The sequence below is a fragment of the Salvelinus fontinalis genome, chromosome 25, assembly GCF_029448725.1.
Source record: "Salvelinus fontinalis isolate EN_2023a chromosome 25, ASM2944872v1, whole genome shotgun sequence".
Lineage (NCBI taxonomy): Eukaryota > Metazoa > Chordata > Actinopteri > Salmoniformes > Salmonidae > Salvelinus > Salvelinus fontinalis.
In genome coordinates, this window is record NC_074689.1 from 5278828 (window position 1) to 5297832 (window position 19005).

Here is a 19005-nt window from a genome sequence, read left to right on the forward strand (position 1 = left end):
GAAAGGTTTCTTTATAGCACCATACAGGTTCGATGTAGAACCTTATGGGCATGGTTCTTTATAGAACCTTAAAAAAAAGGTTATAAACAGCACCAAAAAGGCATCCGCTATGGTTAGAAGCCAAATAACCCTTATTTGGCACTATATACAACAATTATTTCTTTGTGAGCAGGTCTTAGTCAAAAATAGTACACTTTGTAGGGAATTGGGTGCTATTTGAGAGGCTACCAAGAGCAGAGTCACTCCTGTCCTGCCTCGCTCGCTCAGTCCCATCTCTCCTTACCTGTTTGGGTCAGCATGGAGTAATATACTACAGTGGATGCCACAAAGAAGCTGACTGAACTGGCTGCAACCTCCATCTTAGGTCAAATGACCTCACAGATCCCATTCAAATGGTAGTCGTTAACAATGTGCCCTCTCCAATCTTCCACACATTCTTCTTCATGTGATACACACTTTGGGACAACTGATGATGTAAAAAGGGCTTCAAAAAATACGTGTGATTGATATCTGATCCACTCTGACAGTTTTCACTATTCCTTCCTTTAGTTAGGTGACTGTAAACAGTGTTGTAGTTGACTTATGGTGGTCAACTCCCCCTAGAACTTGAATAGACCAGTGCGGAGGCTAATTCAGTATAATACTGCACCCACTGTATAAATGTCTGACTGCAATATCACAACAGCAGAGCTAATAGAACTAAAAATGTAAAACATCTGAAAATACACCGTGGTATAAGCAGAAAATTAACATCTAAGCATTTAAAGTATGATGAATACACTGAGTGTCCAAAACATCAGGACCACATTCCTAATATTCCCTCAGAACAGCCACAATTCGTCAGGGCCTGGACTCTACGAGGTGTCGAAGTGTTCCACAGGGATGCGGGCTGATGATGACACCAATGCTTCCCACAGTTGTGTCAAGTTGGCTGGATGTCCTTTGGGTGGTCGACCAGTCTTGATACACATGGGAAACTCTTGTGTGAAAAACCCAGCAGCGTTGAAGTTCTTGACACACTCAAACCGGTGCGCCTGGCACCTACTACCATACCCCGTTCAATGGCACTTAAATCGTTTGTCTTTCCCAGTCACCCTCTGAATGGCACACATACACAATCCATGTCTCAATTGTGTCAAGGCTTAAAAATCCTTCTTTAACCTGTCTCCTCTCCTTCGGCTACACTGATTCAAGTGTATTTAATAGATTACATCAATAAGGGATCATAGCTTTCACCTGGATTCACCTGGTCAGTCTATGTCATGGAAAGAGCAAGTGTTCCTAATGTTTTGTACACTCAGTGTATATAACGACTTTATAATTAAGTGGAACCCTCAAGCAAGTGCTGTGAGCATACAAATATGTGAGAATATACCACAAGAATGGCAGTGATAGAAGTGAATAGAATAGAAATGTAAATATCTACCATGTATTTTAACTCAACATATCCCTTACAATTGGGATAGGAAAGAAAACATGCATAAATGGAGATGAGGGGCTTTCTTTGCCTGCTCTGCCGATTATCCTATATGCTGCATGCTGCTTCTGACGCTTTCTCTTCCCGTTACTGGACAATCACGCGTTGACATTGTCAAACCTCAGGTGATGCCACATGATGCATCTCATCCAAACAAATCCTTTTGAGTGCAAATGAAACACAAAGCACACACACACACACATGTCATATTACAACCCAAGCTCACATTCAATTTGTGCATATCTGTACAGTGTTGCATATTACTGTGCGGGATTAGCGGTAAACCCGCCCAGAAGATTACAGCCTAATGAAGTTGAAACGTGGCGCTGCATCGGTAAATAGAATTCATCAATGTGACCCTTTTCGTTGCAGGGTTTTGAATAATCGATGCTCAGACAATGATATTCATATAAATATCATCCACAAAAAGCATGCAAATATCATTCACCCCCACCCCAAAATTGTGCAAACACAATTATCATGTAATAGGGCTTCCACGCTCCAAACAAACAAGAAATGTAGAAAATACATTTACCACAACAAAAAAGGCCAAGATAAACTGTCTGGATTCATAATTGAGTGATATTTTATTGGTCATTGATATAACGAACACACGCCCGGCAAGCATGCACCGGTGCAGAAAGTTAGTTAATACTTTATTGCCCATGTGTACTGGATTAGAAATCTCACTTGAGTTCTCAGCATAAAAACACCCCTAAAAAGTTTATAAAAGTTTCAGAATTACTTCAGCGCCGATTGTGTTAGTAACAAAACCTTCACAATGGTTTATTTTTGGCAACAAAATTCCAATCCCATCTCTGCCTTTTCATGAATTTCTTAGAAACAATTTAGGTCAACGTGGATTTTTTGTAAAACATTTATGGTTGTGCTCTTGAGAAGTTAAGCCCTGTAAAGCTTTTTGAGTTATAGTTCGTTTAAAGTGTGACATATGGTATTAACATATGCAACACATGTCAAATTCAAGAATAGTATATGCTACCCAGTTTATCACCTGTAAAATGACTTATGATCACGAAAATCATCTTTAAAGTCACTCAAGAGTTATAAATCAGACAATAATAATAATCTCACTTCTGACACCAGTTGTAATGAAACATCGTTGTGAAATGAGGTCATTTACGAATACCACCTGTCGATGTAAAAGTCACCATCACCACATTTCACCGTTGGGGGTAAAAACAATTCCGGTGGAGAGAGGGGTGAAAGGTGCGTCATCGAGCAATGTGCTTTCATGAGATCCTGCAGCACTATTTCGGTCAGTTACAACTGGGGACAGTGCAGGGGCATGATGCCACACAAGAAGAGGGTTCGAATAGCCTCTCATAACGATTGACCTCTTTCCTAAGTTCAAGTAAACTGGACTTAAAAGCATATCGCAACTGGCCACTCACATTTGTGACTGGATGAGACATTCGATGAGAGAGTGCTTGTCCAAAACAGACACGGACGCACTAATAAGGTTCGGATAAAATTGTCCCTTTATGCTATTTTCCTTTTTTGATTCCACAGTGCTGTTACATTAACCTTTACACATGCTTTAGGCTAATTAATTAATTTGCGTTTAGGCCTATATAAATGTATAAGGCTATACCTGAGCTTGAAGCTAAAATATATCTCTAGTGGAAATATAAAAAAACATTCGTGTTTTATTGTTGATGTGTTGGAGTTACTATCGCAAACGTTTTAATACCTATAATGTCGAATGGCCAGGTCGGGTGCAAAACAGCTGAGTAATTACGCCTATAGCCGAACTCTCAGTGCACATACATATTCGATAGTTGCCAATAACTTTTACGCATAACCATTATCGATAACCTATGATAATGGTTTACGCAAATCCTTTATGCATACTGTAGGCCTAATTACTTTACAAAATTACAACTTTTTACACCATTTTAGCAACTTTAAAGTTGCCGTTACCAATGCATTGAGTTAATCGTCTTGTGGAAGTGGCTTTTGAGTAACAAGCTTCCCCAGCTGTCCACTTGTCGTGGTCCCTTGTAATCAATTGCAGACCCCCTTGGACAGGTGCACGAGGCATTTCGACCATCTAAAACGCGCGAGGCATCGGGATACTGCAGTATAACATTCAAGGGCCATATGCGTGGGCGGTAGCCCGCCATAGAAGTTATAGAAGTTGGAACAGGTAACCCAAAATACCTCTACTTTATTGATGTTGGACTTGTGTGCAGTCGATCTTTCAGCATGTTTACATTACATGGGTATATTGTTCATCTCGACGTGGTTTTATTAGTGAGCAAATATTCAGTGCCAATTTCCATTAATCAAGTTCATAAAGTGCCCCGTCCCCTTGCATGCTATCTGTTCTATATGACAGAGTCTAAAGCCATTAACCTCGTGGAAATAGCCACCACGTGGTGTTTATTCTTTACTGTCACAAGTAAGACGTCGTGACACGTGGAACGTCTGGCTGTCCGGCTGTATAAACGTAGATGTGTATAGGCGAGCTTTGGTGTTCATGTTATATATGCCTATGTGTTACCATTGGAGAATACAAACGTCAACATGGCAAGGCTCCAAGAGTGGTGGTGAAATCGGCCTACAAGTCCAATAAATCTTTAATTAAAAAAATTATAGCAATTTAGTCAAATGTTACTAAAAGTAAACTACATAGCACTCAAGCTAATCCAAAACCTTTCCATTAGGCCACACTGTAGACTAGTAGGCTACTTTTTATCACCAAACATTTATGGCCCATACAAAGTTTCCTTATTAAAGGCTATGAGTGGAACTCAAACTATTAACTGATAAGTGTTATATATACTTGATTATCAAAATGCACTGCAACAAAAACAATATTCTGAATCAGGACGAAAAACACAATAGACTAAATATGTAAAGTGTTACCTGCATTTGACCCTGACATTAAAACTTAAATTAGTAAATGTAATCCTATATTTTTACACATAGACATATTTGTGGTATGATATACCTCGATTGAATACAACACTGTTCATACTGAAATAAGCTCCATTTATTTTAGAAATAATTATTATAAGTTCTTGGTTCAATTGTCATAAATAGAAACGCATATGACAATGACAGCTCAGCCTTCTGTATTCTTTTGGAACACATTTGTGATAATATATTTTCACAACTTTAACAGGATTTCTGACCACATTAGAAGAATATCAAATTAGACCTAAAATCATAGCCTGATGCTTTTGCAAAAAAAAAAAAAATTACAAGCCTGTTGTCTTTGCGTTGAGTATTGATTGACAGCGAAAAACATTCACCGTCAATTAAAGAAAAATGCGTGTGATCTCAGGTTTAAATTCATCATGTGTAACAGAGTTAAGACTCTACATTAAGCTCACTCCACAAATATTGCGGATGGAGCCGTCCAATTGGTACCTTTTGGGTGGCATGTGTAACAGAGTTAAGACTCTACATTGAGCTCACTCCACAAATATTGCGGATGGAGCCGTCCAATTGGTACCTTTTGGGTGGCTCAACCCGTTGGAACGTTGTCAAGGCGATGCGAAGCAGAGGATCACTGGTTCGAAACCAGTATGTGGCAGTCGGACAGTGAAGGAAGCAAAGCTGTTAGCAGCATACTGGCCCCTTTAACATATAGGCCTAGCACAGCATTTCTTGTTTGGCATTGATTTTAGACCTACATCCATGGCACTTTTTAGGATAGGCTTGGCCTACTTCAGTTAAGGAAGGAACGAAAGTGTGTAAGTTTCAAATATGGGCCATATTACCACCATACTTATTGTGTTTCTTGTGGCTCTAAACTTTAAATAGAGAACACTGACTTTACCAAAGCTAGAAATTGTTTACCCCCAAAAATTGTCTGCATCTTAATCTCAAAAAACGTATTTAAAATATGTAAATAAGAATAAAAAATAAAATAAAACTTTGTTGGTCGCATCAGTCAATATAGCATTGCAGTTTATAGTTTGATGTATAGGCTATACGCCATTATAACGTTTCATTACACATCATCTTCCCCAAAGAGATAAACGTCTAACGAATATACTGTTGAAAAAGTGCATTCTTTCTAGACGGGACCTGCGTTCAGTTAGCTTTATCTGAGCAAGACCTTAATTGTGTTCGGGGGATGCAGCAGTCAGGGATGCGGTAAACTCAATTAGGACCTCTATGCCGAAATCCGAACAGATTCCAGAACAATCCCAATTCAAAGGAGGCTTATCTACACCAGGGCGATCAGACGGATTAAGAGTTATTGAACCTATAAATGATCTCCATTCGGTTGGCACGACCCCGACGGTGACGCGGTCCGTGTGCTTGAGGAAACATTTATCCTAAAACAAAGGACGGGGACGGGACACCCTTCAACAATTTAGGCTACATATAGGGTAAAGAATCGAAGCTGGATTTTGGAGCTTCAATATATGCTATAACCTCTGGTCCCGTCACACAGACTACACTCCACCTTTGATTAACTTTGAGTTAAAGTAAACTGTCCAATGAAAACATCACTTTTAAAAGTTAACATTTTGTGAACTCATACCCAAATAATGTTGTTGACTCGTCCTATACTAGTTTTTGTGACCAAAACATAAATTGAAGAAGAAAAAAAACACACTTAAAAAACCTCACCACAAATAAACATGTATCTCAAACGCAGGTTGACGTTTATTGGGATGAGTCTTGTCCTTGAGGCAGAACTGATCGATTCCCGCTAGATGGGCAAGCTGCAAAGTAAAAATTGACAATATTGTAAAAATGCAAGAAACAGAATTAAACTTGTTGGTCATAATTTCAGGTTATGGTTAGGCATTAGGGTTAGCAGTGTACTTTAGGTTTAAAATGTGATTTTATTACTTTGTGGTTGGGCCTACTAGTAACCACACTGCAGAGCTGCCTCCAGAACAAGACTCGAAAAACGCTAACCTGCAAAATCTCAAACAGACGTTTAAAAAATGCTTCCTCATAGAACATGGCGGCTCATGTTGCTCATTGGCTGAGCTGCTCAATCAGCGGTCTACTCGCATTAAATATTTTTCATGACAGGTAGCCTTATATGCCCAAATCATTCTGTTGTTGTGGTAGGGTATGCCCACACCATTCAAACACATGAAACCTGCGTTTTAACATATTTCATTTAAAAAAATTGGAAGGAAAACTATTTTACTCATGTTGTAATTAGTTATAGGTCATATTTCATATTTCATATTTCGGTCCCGTGTGGCTCAGTTGGTAGAGCATGGCGCTTGCAACGCCAGGGTTGTGGGTTCAATTCCCACGGGGGGACCAGGATGAATATGTATGAACTTTCCAAGTTGTAAGTCGCTCTGGATAAGAGCGTCTGCTAAATGACTTAAATGTAAATGTAAATGTAATTTCAGAGAAATCTGAAAACACTCAGTTAGGCTACTAAGAATAGGCAAAAACAAAGACGGGGATGTTTTAGGCCGGGATTGATGGCGTGTGGATTTGACTGTGATATTACTGTTCTGCTCTTGAGTGACCTAGGATGAAGAAAAAAAACAGCTCTCACCGAGACAAACCACAGAAATTATACAGATTATTCAAATGGGAGAGACGTGCTTTCCGGTTTTAAAGGGCACAGGAAGCTGGCGGCTTTGGGCCGACCCCGGTGACAGAGCTGATATCTTAGCGACCCCATTCATAGGGAGGAACGGTAACCGGGGTGGGAGAGGGAGAGGGAGGGTGGCAGAGGGAGGGTGGCGAATAATGCACATCTGCAACGGTCCAGTTGTGGAAAATGTATTCAATTGTCATACTTCAGTAAAAGTAAAGATACCTTAATAGAAAATGAATCAAGTAAAAGTGAGTCACCCAGTAAAATCCCACTTGAGTAAAAGTCTAAAAGTATTTGGTTTTAAATATACTTAAGTATCAAAAGTAAAAGTATAAACCATTTCAAATTCCTTATATTAAGCAAACCAGACAGCACAGTTATTTTGGGGGGATGGATAGCCAGGGGCACACTCCAACACTCAGACACAATTTACAAATGGAGCATTTGTGTTTAGTGAGTCCGCCAGATATGAGGCAGTAGGGATGACCAGGGATGTTCTCTTGATAAGTGTGTAAATTTGACAATTTTCCTGTCAAAATGTAACGAGTACTTTTGGGTGTTAGGGAAAATGTTTGGAATAAAAAGTACATTATTTTCTTTAGGAATGTAGTGAAGTAAAAGTAAAAGTTGGCAAAAATATAAATAGTAAAGTAGTACTTTAAGTAGTACTTTACTTTAAGTACTTTAAAGTAGTTTTACTTAAGTACTTTACACCACTGCAACGGTCTCACAGCACATGTGATCTATGATCTAGCATAGACCGTGAACAGCTTCCATTCACAAATCCTTCTCTGTGCATCGTCACCTTTTGTAGTTGAGGTTCTCAATCCATGGCAGTAACTTCTTGTGACGTCTCAGAAAATCCTAGCCAAAAGAAACACAGGAAAAATAGGGTTAGGTACTCAGGACGGTTTGCAGTACATGCATACGCACACGTAGGCCAAACCTAACCAATGTACATTTAAAAAGTATCTGAAAAACGCACTCATTTGTATACGCAGACACATTATATATGCAAAATTGGTAGTTCATATGAAATGTATCAACACTGATTTTTTGGGGGCCACAGCATCTTCCAAAGTAGACAGTTTTGGACTGAATTCAGTGAATTGTTCATTCTCGGTTCATGTTGGCTATAGGCTAGTCTACAATAAACATTTGCATAACATTTTATTAGTCATTTAGCAGGCACACTGCAGCTCTGTAGAAAAGTGACAGGTTTGGGTTGTATGCATGCATGGCCTTGAGTGTTATCAATATTTCCACCTTCCCCGAAGGAGCACATGAATATTTAAATGCAAAACATCCATTTTACATACCCATAAATGAGTTATTAGCTAATATCATTTACATAAGCAACATTTCTTTCCGATTTTAACAAAATTGGTTAGGATACAGCTAAATTTTAATGTTCATAATAACCTGTTATTTTGTGTTAATATACAATAAACAGACTCGACTGATGTTATGAGGGACAAACTTTTAATTGGAAGTGTTTAACGAGGCTACACTTACAATAATAGGAAAAAGTGGCCTAGATTTATCAGGTTACGGAGCGCATGAAGGCATAAAGCCTACTATACCCATAAGAGGCATAATTGACATGCACTGGCTTTCGCTTTGCCGATTACCATCCTTCTTTTTTGCCAACTATTGCAGTAGGTGTTTTAAAGAATAAATCCCTTGGAATTCGTTGAAAATTGACTGCTTTGAGTAAATATCTGATTTCCTTCGTCGGGCCAGTGTCCATTCAGGGAAAGGTATAGGGTTGCTGTCAGGGCGCGATGTTTTGTCTGGGGGGATTAGACTAGTGCGGACGTGCGAATACCCAAGAAATCTTTAGTAAATCAAATACCGTTTGCAAACCAGGTGTGAGCTCTCGTGTTGCGGCATTGACCACCAGCAGACTAATACGCTATATGCAATGTGCACAACACAAACAACAACAAAACATGATAACCCGAATGATGTCACATTTCAGGCATAATAAAAATGTCAATGTGGCATACCCCTTTACGAATCTCACTACTTTTTAAAGGGGGCGTTATTGCCAAACTGACACAATGCTAACCGATACAGCTCATGTATGTCTACCTATGTCTACCATAGGCTACGAGAGATGGGTTACGATCTCAATCGTAAAACGAAATGATATGCACAATGTGTAAATGCATACGAGGGCATGTTGCAGAGATAGGTAAAGACTCTGCTAAGAAGGTTGTGGCCAAATGCACGTTTATTATCATGTTATAGGCCTATCTGGGCTCCCGAGTGGCGCAGCGGTCTAAGGCCATGCATCTCAGTGCTAGAGGCGTCACGACATACCCTGGTTCGATTTCAGGCTGTATCACAACCGGCCGTGATTGGGAGTCCCATAGGGCGGCACACAATTGGCCCAGCGTCGTCCGGTTTAGGGTTTGGCCGGGGTAGGCCGTCATTGTAAATAAGAATTTGTTCTCTGACTTGCCTAGTTAAATAAAGGTTAAATGAAAAAATATGAATGTATAATTCAGTCATGCATTTAATACAAAAGGTCTATAGGCTACACGCATCCCCGCATCCACACTGAATTAGTAACCATTCTTTACAATAAGAAACTATAGTCACGAAACAATGTTGGGAATTATAAAATAACAAGACATCAAATGTAGCCTAACATTTTTTTGGGACTTCATTTCACCTAACTTTTAGGCAACATAACCCAAATAACGGAATATGTGCACCCGTATAACGTGCAAGGTAGAAAGGTAGAAAGAAAATGTGAGGTAACCTATGTCAACATTTTAAGAAAAGTCTGTTAACCGGGTGCAAGGGTGACACACCACAAACAGACGAAGTCTACCAATTAAGGGATATACGATGCCATACTGTCCAAAATAATCAATCAAAAACAACCAATGTAGCCCTTCAATATTAACATGTATAGGCCTATAGGACTCTGCGGTCTATAAGAGCCTGCAAAACAAAACGCATAAAACTACATTTATTCCATTTTTAATACCACCATATAGGCCTATTGAAGCACCCTATGTATAATTGGCTGTGGTCTGGTCTGTATGACTCTTGACTTGAAATCGTGAGGTTTCCTCCACGCCAGTCCTGTTTTGCTGTGGCTGACAGCGAGAGCAGCGAGAGGCGGAGGGGGTAGCGGGCCTGTCTGGCCGCCATTGTCTCCTGTTCATTTATTAGTGCTCGGGATAATCTGGGTATCCCTCACAAGTGAGAAACAATCCCAGCATGAGAGTGGCCTATCTAATTACAACCTTTACTCAGAACTTTCACGCCATCAACTGGAGAGATAAGATGGACACTGCATGGTGGTTGTGCATGGTTCATGGACCCGACGCCGCTCCCAACCATACAGGCTATTGTCAGACAGGCACTGCTATAAAATGGATGACGTATGGAGATCGCTCTATGGTGGAAATGTGGGAATTTATTAACAAAAAACCACCAGGCTATTGGTCAAAATGACTATCGTTCAAGTAGGTCTATGCGAGGCTCACATGATTTGGCCATTTTGCATGAGCCAATAGCCAACTACACAATGTAGAAGAAAATGTGTTGGCCTATTCGAGATGTATTCTCTGTAGAGCTGGCACGCTTTCATTTTAAACGTGTACATAAAGTGCAAACAATAGAAATACAATAGTTTGCACACAAAATAGGGCTCAGTCAGCCAACTGTTTTTTGAAACAGTGAAAGGCTAGGCCATTTACCGCCGGACAATGCCTAAAAAGTTGTGGCCTAATTATAGGGTCTTAGTACACTAAAGAGGTACTGTCATTCTAAAACGCCCTCTTGGAGAATATTCCACCGTCCTCTAAAAACTCTTCGTTTTTCCACCGTCCATGAACGTTCGACGCACGAGTTGACCAATAATAATGACCTTTCGTTTTGTGGAGACTGAGTTAAAATTATAGACCTTTTTCCGCTTAATTGTGAAATGCCACAAGTTTAATGTGTATATGCTACCTAGCTACAAATAATTAGAAATTAGACACATTACCAATACTGTGACAATAATTTACATCAGATAGGCCCCACTGGCCCAGAAGAGGTTGAAAAAACAGTTCCACAATTCAGTTATTTTTTACCTAAATTTTGACAAACGCTATGGGTCCAATGCTAAATACAAGAATTAATCATCCAAGGGTCATCATTTACTCATGCACCGTTTAACCCAACATGACGTTTCAGATCAAATAGCAACTTATCAAATAGCAACAGCCAAGGAGTTGGTCAGTAAAGTTTTCCCCAAGTTTTGTCTTTGGCGCGACTCTATATCATGTGCACCGTGAACACAACAGTTTGTTTGCATAACATATTTTTTTAAAGGGCTAGCGACCCATTTTTACTTTGAACCTTTATATAATCATGAAAGAGCATATGAAGAGATGAAAAGGATTTCGAGATTGTATGACTGGCTAAGAGATTGCATGAATTGGCCATTAATGATGGGGCTTTAGAAACTCGGGATGGTCAATGCCCTGTCAATGTCATGATTCATGCGACACAAATCCGCAATATTAAATATCATAAATAACTCCTCGGAATGAAAAGCTCCATAAAGTAAAAGAGGTACACAATGTCCCAAATAAAAAACGCACCGAGTTAAAAACCCTAAATGTAAAACTCCCAAACACAGTGTACTGCAGTCTGCTTCAATGCGAGTCATACAGACTCCGGTATCCCCCACCCAATTTTGGTTGCAGAGGCTATCCCTAATGTACCATAGTAGTTGGTTACCGCGTCGATACTTGGCTACTAGTTACATGTCCGAAACAAAATAGTATAACATGCGAACGTCACACAGCAGGCTATTAACCGACTCTCCATATTTTGCCCAAGCTTACAATTACATTTTTACTCTATATCAATATAATTATTTTTATGGAAAGGCGTTTGACCATTTCCAGATTAAGCATGCATTACGCATGAATGGAAAACACTAACCTCCAACTACAACAAAAATTCACCAATATAATAGTCAATAGTGTAGGTATCTCGTTTTATGCCAGAACGCCTTTCCTTTAAGAAGGCGAGATTGGGCGTTTGTCGATTATTCACGAGTCCCTGTCACGTGGTAAACATTCTCCCAGTCTATTGGTTCAAGGCACGTGTCCAGGATAACCGCTGCAACGTCACTTGGGGGCTCGTATTGAAAATAAGAACAAAACTCCAGTGAGTGTATTTCAGGATCAGAAGCCTCTTTATTTACCCTTAGTTTAGTAATTGAAGCACTTGTATTGGATAGGCTGAAAACGGATAGTACCAAATTGGATGGGCAAATGACAAATGGTGTCTATCCAGTGCAACAATATAGGATAGCCAAGTTTGGGAATATATGACCAAAACTATGTTTTTGTCTGTGGGCACTATCGCAAAGGGTTGCATGGTGTCCAGCACACTCAACAAGATTTGACTTTCTTTTTTCTTTTTTAAAACCTTTATTCAAACATTTGAAAAGCTCCGCCTCCCACAGTAGTGGATTGCGCTCATTTCGGTGCGGGAGAGCAATAAAGGGGTTAAGGAAAGAAAACTGGAAAGTGTATCAGTATGGAAGAAAATGATCATAGCAACAGAGATGCGGTGCGCCAAGGGTCGGCGGATGAGTCAAACAGAGTGATACTTCCTCTATTACAAGCGCCGGGCAACCTGCAGCAGATCCCGCATCGAGTCACCAATTTCTTCATCGATAATATCTTACGGCCGGACTTTGGGCGGAAAAAAGAAGATAACATAAATCATGAAGAAAGTAGTCACGCTACCAGAGAGAACCATAGCCCGGCTGTTCCAAGAGCGGAGCAAGTGGGGAGTACTGTGCCAACGGAGGGAACATCCACTCCTCATCCAGGCGGCGTGGCCAAGAAGGCTGAAATAGCCACAGAAGAGCCCCTGAAACCCCGCGGGGAGAATGGAGATCAGTGCCTAAGCTCGGACTCGGATAGTTCTCAAACCAGCTCAATTACACCATCCAAACCGCCTATGCTCTGGCCAGCTTGGGTGTACTGCACCAGATACTCGGACAGGCCCTCATCAGGTAGGCTAGGATTATTTCCCCTCGTCTTTGTAACCTGAAATACACCGGCCCGTTGTAACACTGACCTCAAACGCCTTGACCGAGTTCTTCCAGGAAAGGAGGGCAAATAGTGTTCGCCTGTTTTAAGATCAGAAAAATGGAAAATAGATGATTCTAATCTTGCAAAATCTTCAAAGTGTATCGGTGGAAACATAAGACTCATAATAAAAGCATAAGAGCCGATAGCCGATCAATATTATAGAACGCTAAAGAATTGCCACGAGTTTGAATAATGGCATAATTTCACGACAAAACAAGCCGCTCAAAATAGCATCTTGCATTGCTTTAAAACTGAAATGTGCAAACGCAGGGGTATTGGAACTCTACACATTAATGTTAAAAGCCGGGATAAATAGTAATTTTTTGAATTTTGGAATAGCCTCATACAATTTTGTATTTTTTAATGAGTATTTCAATTATAACCCCATAATACGAATATGATACCGTCATTGCGATGGCTATTGCTTTGGGCTAGCTAGATCATAGCCAATGTAATACTAGGTTAGCCTACTACTATAGGTTACTATAAACATCGGCGCACACATCACCAAAACAATAAGTCTTTCAAAGAATTATGAAATAAAATACAATAGGTTAAAGGACTTTATAGGGTATTTTTCCTCGACAATTCTGTCGTGCAAATCCACTCTTTTTCTTTATGTATGAGATTTCACAACGGAGTTGCCTGGGTCTCTAAATATTTAGCACATAAAACATGAACGTTTCCATCATTATTCTATATTCTACTTGTGTCAAAACTCAAATATTCGAATGCATTTTCGTTAATTTCTAAAAATCGTATTGTACACAATGTTCTCATGCATTATGTAACGTTGATCGCATGAACTAGACTACTATTCGATGGTATCCCCATGGGCTGCATATCTTAAAACGTTGTACGTTGGTTTATCATCTCCAGCGAGCTCCAAATGTATTGAATAATCTCTTTGATAGTCATCCAGGCCTACTTGCCCAAACAGACGTCACCAGTTCTTTTTTTTTATCAAATAGTTTGGCCTGACGATTTTTTACTACTCAATTACAACCCATCATGTTTACCCACCAAAGGGCAAACTTGGAAAAGTAATTAACAACAGCCAAAGACCGAATTCAGCAACCTATAGGTTACGATATAAACCAATGTATTCCACTAGACATCGTCAAGCCTAGACTATTAGCCTAACTCTATATAAAATGAAGAGTTTAATATAAACAATTATTTACGAAAAATATATATTTGATATTATTCAGTAAGTTGCAGTTGAGATGGGAGGTCCAGTTGTGTTGATATATTTCAGGCCTACTCAGCATATCCTCCAATGACTATAACAAACTACGGAACCGACATGCCCCATCGGTATAGGCCTACCTACCATCTACATATCCTCCAATGCATTGTTCTACGTAAAGAAGTGCGGAACTACGGTTACATTATCAATATTAATCTTTATTCCTCACTATTTTGACAACTCTTGTGTGATATGGAATGGTATGCATTGAAACGAACACTCAAATTCAGATTTTTTTTGCATGAACAAAACACTCTTAGAAAAAAAGGGGCTATCTAGAACTTAAAAGGGTTCTTCGGCTGTCCCCATAGGAAAACCCTTTGAAGAACCCCTTTTGGTTCCAGGTATAACCCACTTTGGTTCCAGGTAGAACCTGGAAAAGGGTTGAAAGGGTTGTACCTGGAACTAAAAAGGGTTCTCCTAAGGAAGAACCCTTTTGGAACCCTTTTTTTCTACGATTGCACGACACTTGGCATACAGTGTAATAATAAATAAATAAGTAGGGCCTAAATTCATTAATTCATGTATGTATTACTACACAGTCGTAGTAACTGGAACACGTATATCCTATAGGCTACACTAAGCCTTCACATTTCATATTTTGATTGGTTTTGGCTAATAATAATATTTTTTCTAAAACACAGGACCGAGATCTCGAAAACCAAAGAAGAAAACCACCGCCAGCAAAGAGGACAAGCGACCAAGGACGGCCTTTACAGCTGAACAGCTTCAAAGACTAAAAACCGAGTTTCAAACGAACCGGTATCTGACCGAACAAAGGCGACAGTCCCTGGCGCAAGAACTCGGCCTTAACGAATCTCAAATCAAAATCTGGTTCCAGAACAAAAGGGCAAAAATCAAGAAGGCCACCGGCGCAAAAAACACCCTAGCCTTGCACCTGATGGCACAGGGACTGTACAATCATGCTACGACGTCAAAAGATGACAAATCAGACAGCGATTGATTTCGCGAGAGATACAGATCAGTATATTTACAATGCAATAATTTCATCGAATAAAGGGCCAGTGTATAGAATATACCAGCATAAATTGATAAATATATAGATATTTCTGCAATATCATGTCTATAAAAAATATGTTGTAAAAAGGTACGTTTTCAATCTCCTGTAACGTGTGTCGTTTTTCTTCCAGGAAAAGTATACATGCTTGTTATACACTTCATTTTATATTGCTATTCATTGTAATTTTTTTTACATTATAGCGCTTTTATCTGGCACTTGACGTTGAGATCTGTCAGTGATGTGAAAAACAACCTGCTTAAGTCCAAAGAATATTTTCTGCTGCATCCAGGCAACTGTGAATCTTAATACATTTGCTGACAAGATATTTTATTCCCATGGTTATTATGGTTTTATTGAGGTTTAGTGTAAAAAGGACATAGCAAGGATTTTGAGTGTCAGTGATGTGCAGACTTAATTGAAAAGTAGATCGATTTTAATACTATTTTTGGAAAATTCATATAACCACAGAAGTGATTGGGTAGCAATGTTTTGGTTAGCAAACGTAATACACACATTGCTAATACGTAGGATACAAATGTAGTTGTGTCTCATAACTACATCGAAGCCAAGTTCATTTCCATGAAACATGTGCGTGTTCTGTGTTATATCAATGTACCAAGGCCTCTATAAATCGTTTTTGAAGAGCAATATAAATCCTCTCATGTAGCAAATTGCTTTGAATGATTACAATGCTGCCTATAACGTGGGAGACAACTCTGTAGCATAGTGACAATAATGACAAAACGTCTAACACACTCTTGGCTGAAAGTATTATAGGCCTACTTGATCAAAAGTAGACACAAGGTATCTGATGTAGGCTGTCAACTATACGTCCCATGGAGTTATTTCTCTATATACATTTTTATTTAATATACATATATATCATTCAAAAAACAGACAAAACCATTAGTGACTGTATAACAATTGTTGAAAATCTCTTTTATTGTTGTTGAAAGGATTTCATATGTGTATTTATATATATTATATTGAAGGGGGAAAAAATCTATCCAATGAACGGTGTTGCTTTAGAGTAGGTTTCTGAGGTTTTTACACTGCTTGTTTATCCTGCAATAACTTCTCTTTGAAAATGGTTTATGGGGCCTTTGCATGAAAGCTGCAATTTGTTGTACTTGGGCAAATAACTGTGTTTATAAACTTCTGTCTTTGTCGACAAGAGTATGATCAAGCTAAGTTTTAGACTATCCATACCAAATTGTGGACTTTCGCCTTTTGAATTGTTTTGTTGTGTATCTGCAAAAAGTGTGTGTGAATTACAATCCCCCAAACTGAACACACTTTGCCTTAAAGTTCAAGCGAGAACTTTTTTATGAGACAGAACTGTGCCGAATCAGAGAACCAGTATTACTTCAAAATGCAGACTATTTGATTCAAGATTATTGCCTTCATGAAAACTGCTGGTGTGACATATTGAATTTCCTCATCAGCGAATATCTATCTATAGACTAATATGTTTAAATGAAATTACAACACGGAGTTGTATTATTATACAATGCTATTTTTATTTTATGTTCAACATATTCTTTGGTATAATGTACATAATTATCATGTATGTATTATTTGTGTAATTAACTGCCTCATGAAAAACTGGAAAAGAAGAGTCAATAAACCTCGAAGATACACTTAAAAACTTATCTAGCATCATCCTTTTTCTATAATCCACAGTCAAGGATAATTGAACGTCTATGAGACATGGGCATTTCTATGTAAACACAGAAAGATCGGAAAGAAAACGTGATCCTCCATTGCCAAAATAGGAGTGGATCCCTGTGGATGATGTCACTGGTTTGGCAACACCGCTGACCAAAGAGTAATTTGTAGTAACCTTTAGACCAAAAATGTCAATGACAAAATGCCCCAAAAAAATCTAAAATCAAGTATATTTACATGATTTGAATGTGTCCACCATGTGTTGGTACTATTACTACCCCTGAGTGTTTAGGTCCAGCCCAGAAAGGTACATGAGTCGTGCCCTATTACTTGGTGTAACACCCAAGATGACACTCCCTTCTGAAGACCATTGACGTTACAGTTACCTTACCAATAAGACTACTACATAAATACAAATAAATAATGACAAAAATATTGGTTTCATGTGACACAAGGCCTACAATAAAATAGAAATATCACCACAAAGCTGAATGCGTAAACGTCAACCTTTGCTGGTTCAAAAACATTAGGAATACCTGCCCCTTCCATGATATAGACTGACCAGGTGAATCCAGGTGAAAGCTATGATCCCTTATTGGCCACCTGTTAAATACACTTCAAATCAGTGTAGATGAAGGGGAGGAGACAGGTTAAAGAAGGATTTTTAAGCCTTGACACAATTGAGACATGGATTGTGTAGGTGTGCCATTCAGAGGGTGAATGGCCATGACAAACGATTCAAGCGCTTTTGAACAGGGTATGATATAGGTGCCAGGTGCACCGGTTTAGTGTGTCAAGAACTGCAACGCTGCTGGGTTTTATACATTCAACAGATTGTCGTGTGTATCAAGATTAGTCCACTACCCAAAGGTCATCCAGCCAACTTGACACAACTGTGGAAAGCATTAGAGTCAACATGGGCCAGCATCCCTGTGGAATGCTTTCGACACCTTGTAGAGTCCATGCCCCGACGAATTGAGGCCGTTCTGAGGGCAAAAAGGGGGTGCAACTCAATATTAGGAAGGTGTTTGTAATGTTTTGTACACGCAGTGTAAGTTCCAAGTAGGTCTTATGTTTTCTCATGAAAAATTGTGAAAAAAGTGAATTTCATCCAATATCTTTACGTTCACAGAGGTTTGTGTCGTCATCACATAGGTTCGTCAATACAGGTGACACAAACATACTCATTTAAAACACATCACATTTGAGTACTTCTTCACTTTTATTGTGATTAGAATAATCACACCATTACGCATAAATAGAACAAAATAAAGACGCATCAAATGTATTGGATATCTTTTCTCAAGGTCTAAGACAAACTGAGACAAATCTTGCCAAATTTCCATATGAACCCATACACTACTCAGATGGGCCTTAAATCACACAGATTTGTAATGAAAATGAGCTAGCCTATGACTTAATTCAATCAAATCGTCAGAATATAACCAAAACAGCTAGTGGACTATTCCTCCATTTGGACTATTGGGGGATCATTTTTTTTCATGTCATCCTTGACCCAAAAATATTGATTTTGATCAGATATAAAAAACTTTTTTTTTGTTGTTGTTTTTTGTTTTTACATACTTCCAGATCTTCTATGAATTACCCAGATAGCATATAGCTTGCAAAACAAATAGAGAAATTCTAACCCACTGGGCACAGACGTCAATTCAACGTCTATTCCACGTTGGTTCAACATCATTTCATTGAAAGGATGAGGAAACAACGTTGATTCAACCAGTGTGTTCCCAGTGGGAAAGATTCCTTTGTACTTTTTGGATTGTTTTCTTGTAAACATTTTATGGCAGTTGTATAATTCCATATCTTACAAACTGTGTAGAGAATGTTTATCTGAAAGAGAACATTCAGCAAACTGTGACAAGTCACTGTAAATAAAAACAAAATTTGTTA

The 19005-nt window shown here is 39.0% G+C and overlaps 1 protein-coding gene and 1 long non-coding RNA gene across 2 annotated transcripts in view; one reads left to right on the forward strand and one right to left on the reverse strand.

Annotated features, from left to right (window-relative positions):
* Positions 1-2041: 2041 nt before the first annotated feature.
* The window catches only part of LOC129822791 (uncharacterized), a 39610-nt gene continuing 22646 nt past the window's right edge, over positions 2042-19005 (reverse strand). The window contains exon 5 of the long non-coding RNA XR_008754527.1: positions 2042-7898. This is a non-coding gene — a long non-coding RNA (uncharacterized LOC129822791). The remainder of the gene's footprint in view (positions 7899-19005) is intronic.
* Positions 12206-17074, forward strand: LOC129822789 (homeobox protein engrailed-2a-like). Its single transcript, XM_055881209.1, has 2 exons — positions 12206-13077; positions 15050-17074. Exons 1-2 carry the CDS (start codon positions 12594-12596, stop codon positions 15367-15369), a joined length of 804 nt encoding a protein of 267 aa, XP_055737184.1. The 5' UTR covers positions 12206-12593; the 3' UTR covers positions 15370-17074.

What these genes read in the sequence shown, in the direction of transcription:
- LOC129822789 (XM_055881209.1), top strand. Translation starts at nt 12,594, where the DNA reads ATGGAAGAAAATGATCATAGCAACAGAGATGCGGTGCGCCAAGGGTCG. An exon ending in CTCGGACAGGCCCTCATCAG is followed by an intron (nt 13,078 to 15,049) that starts GTAGGCTAGGAT and finishes TCTAAAACACAG; the next exon opens with GACCGAGATCTCGAAAACCA.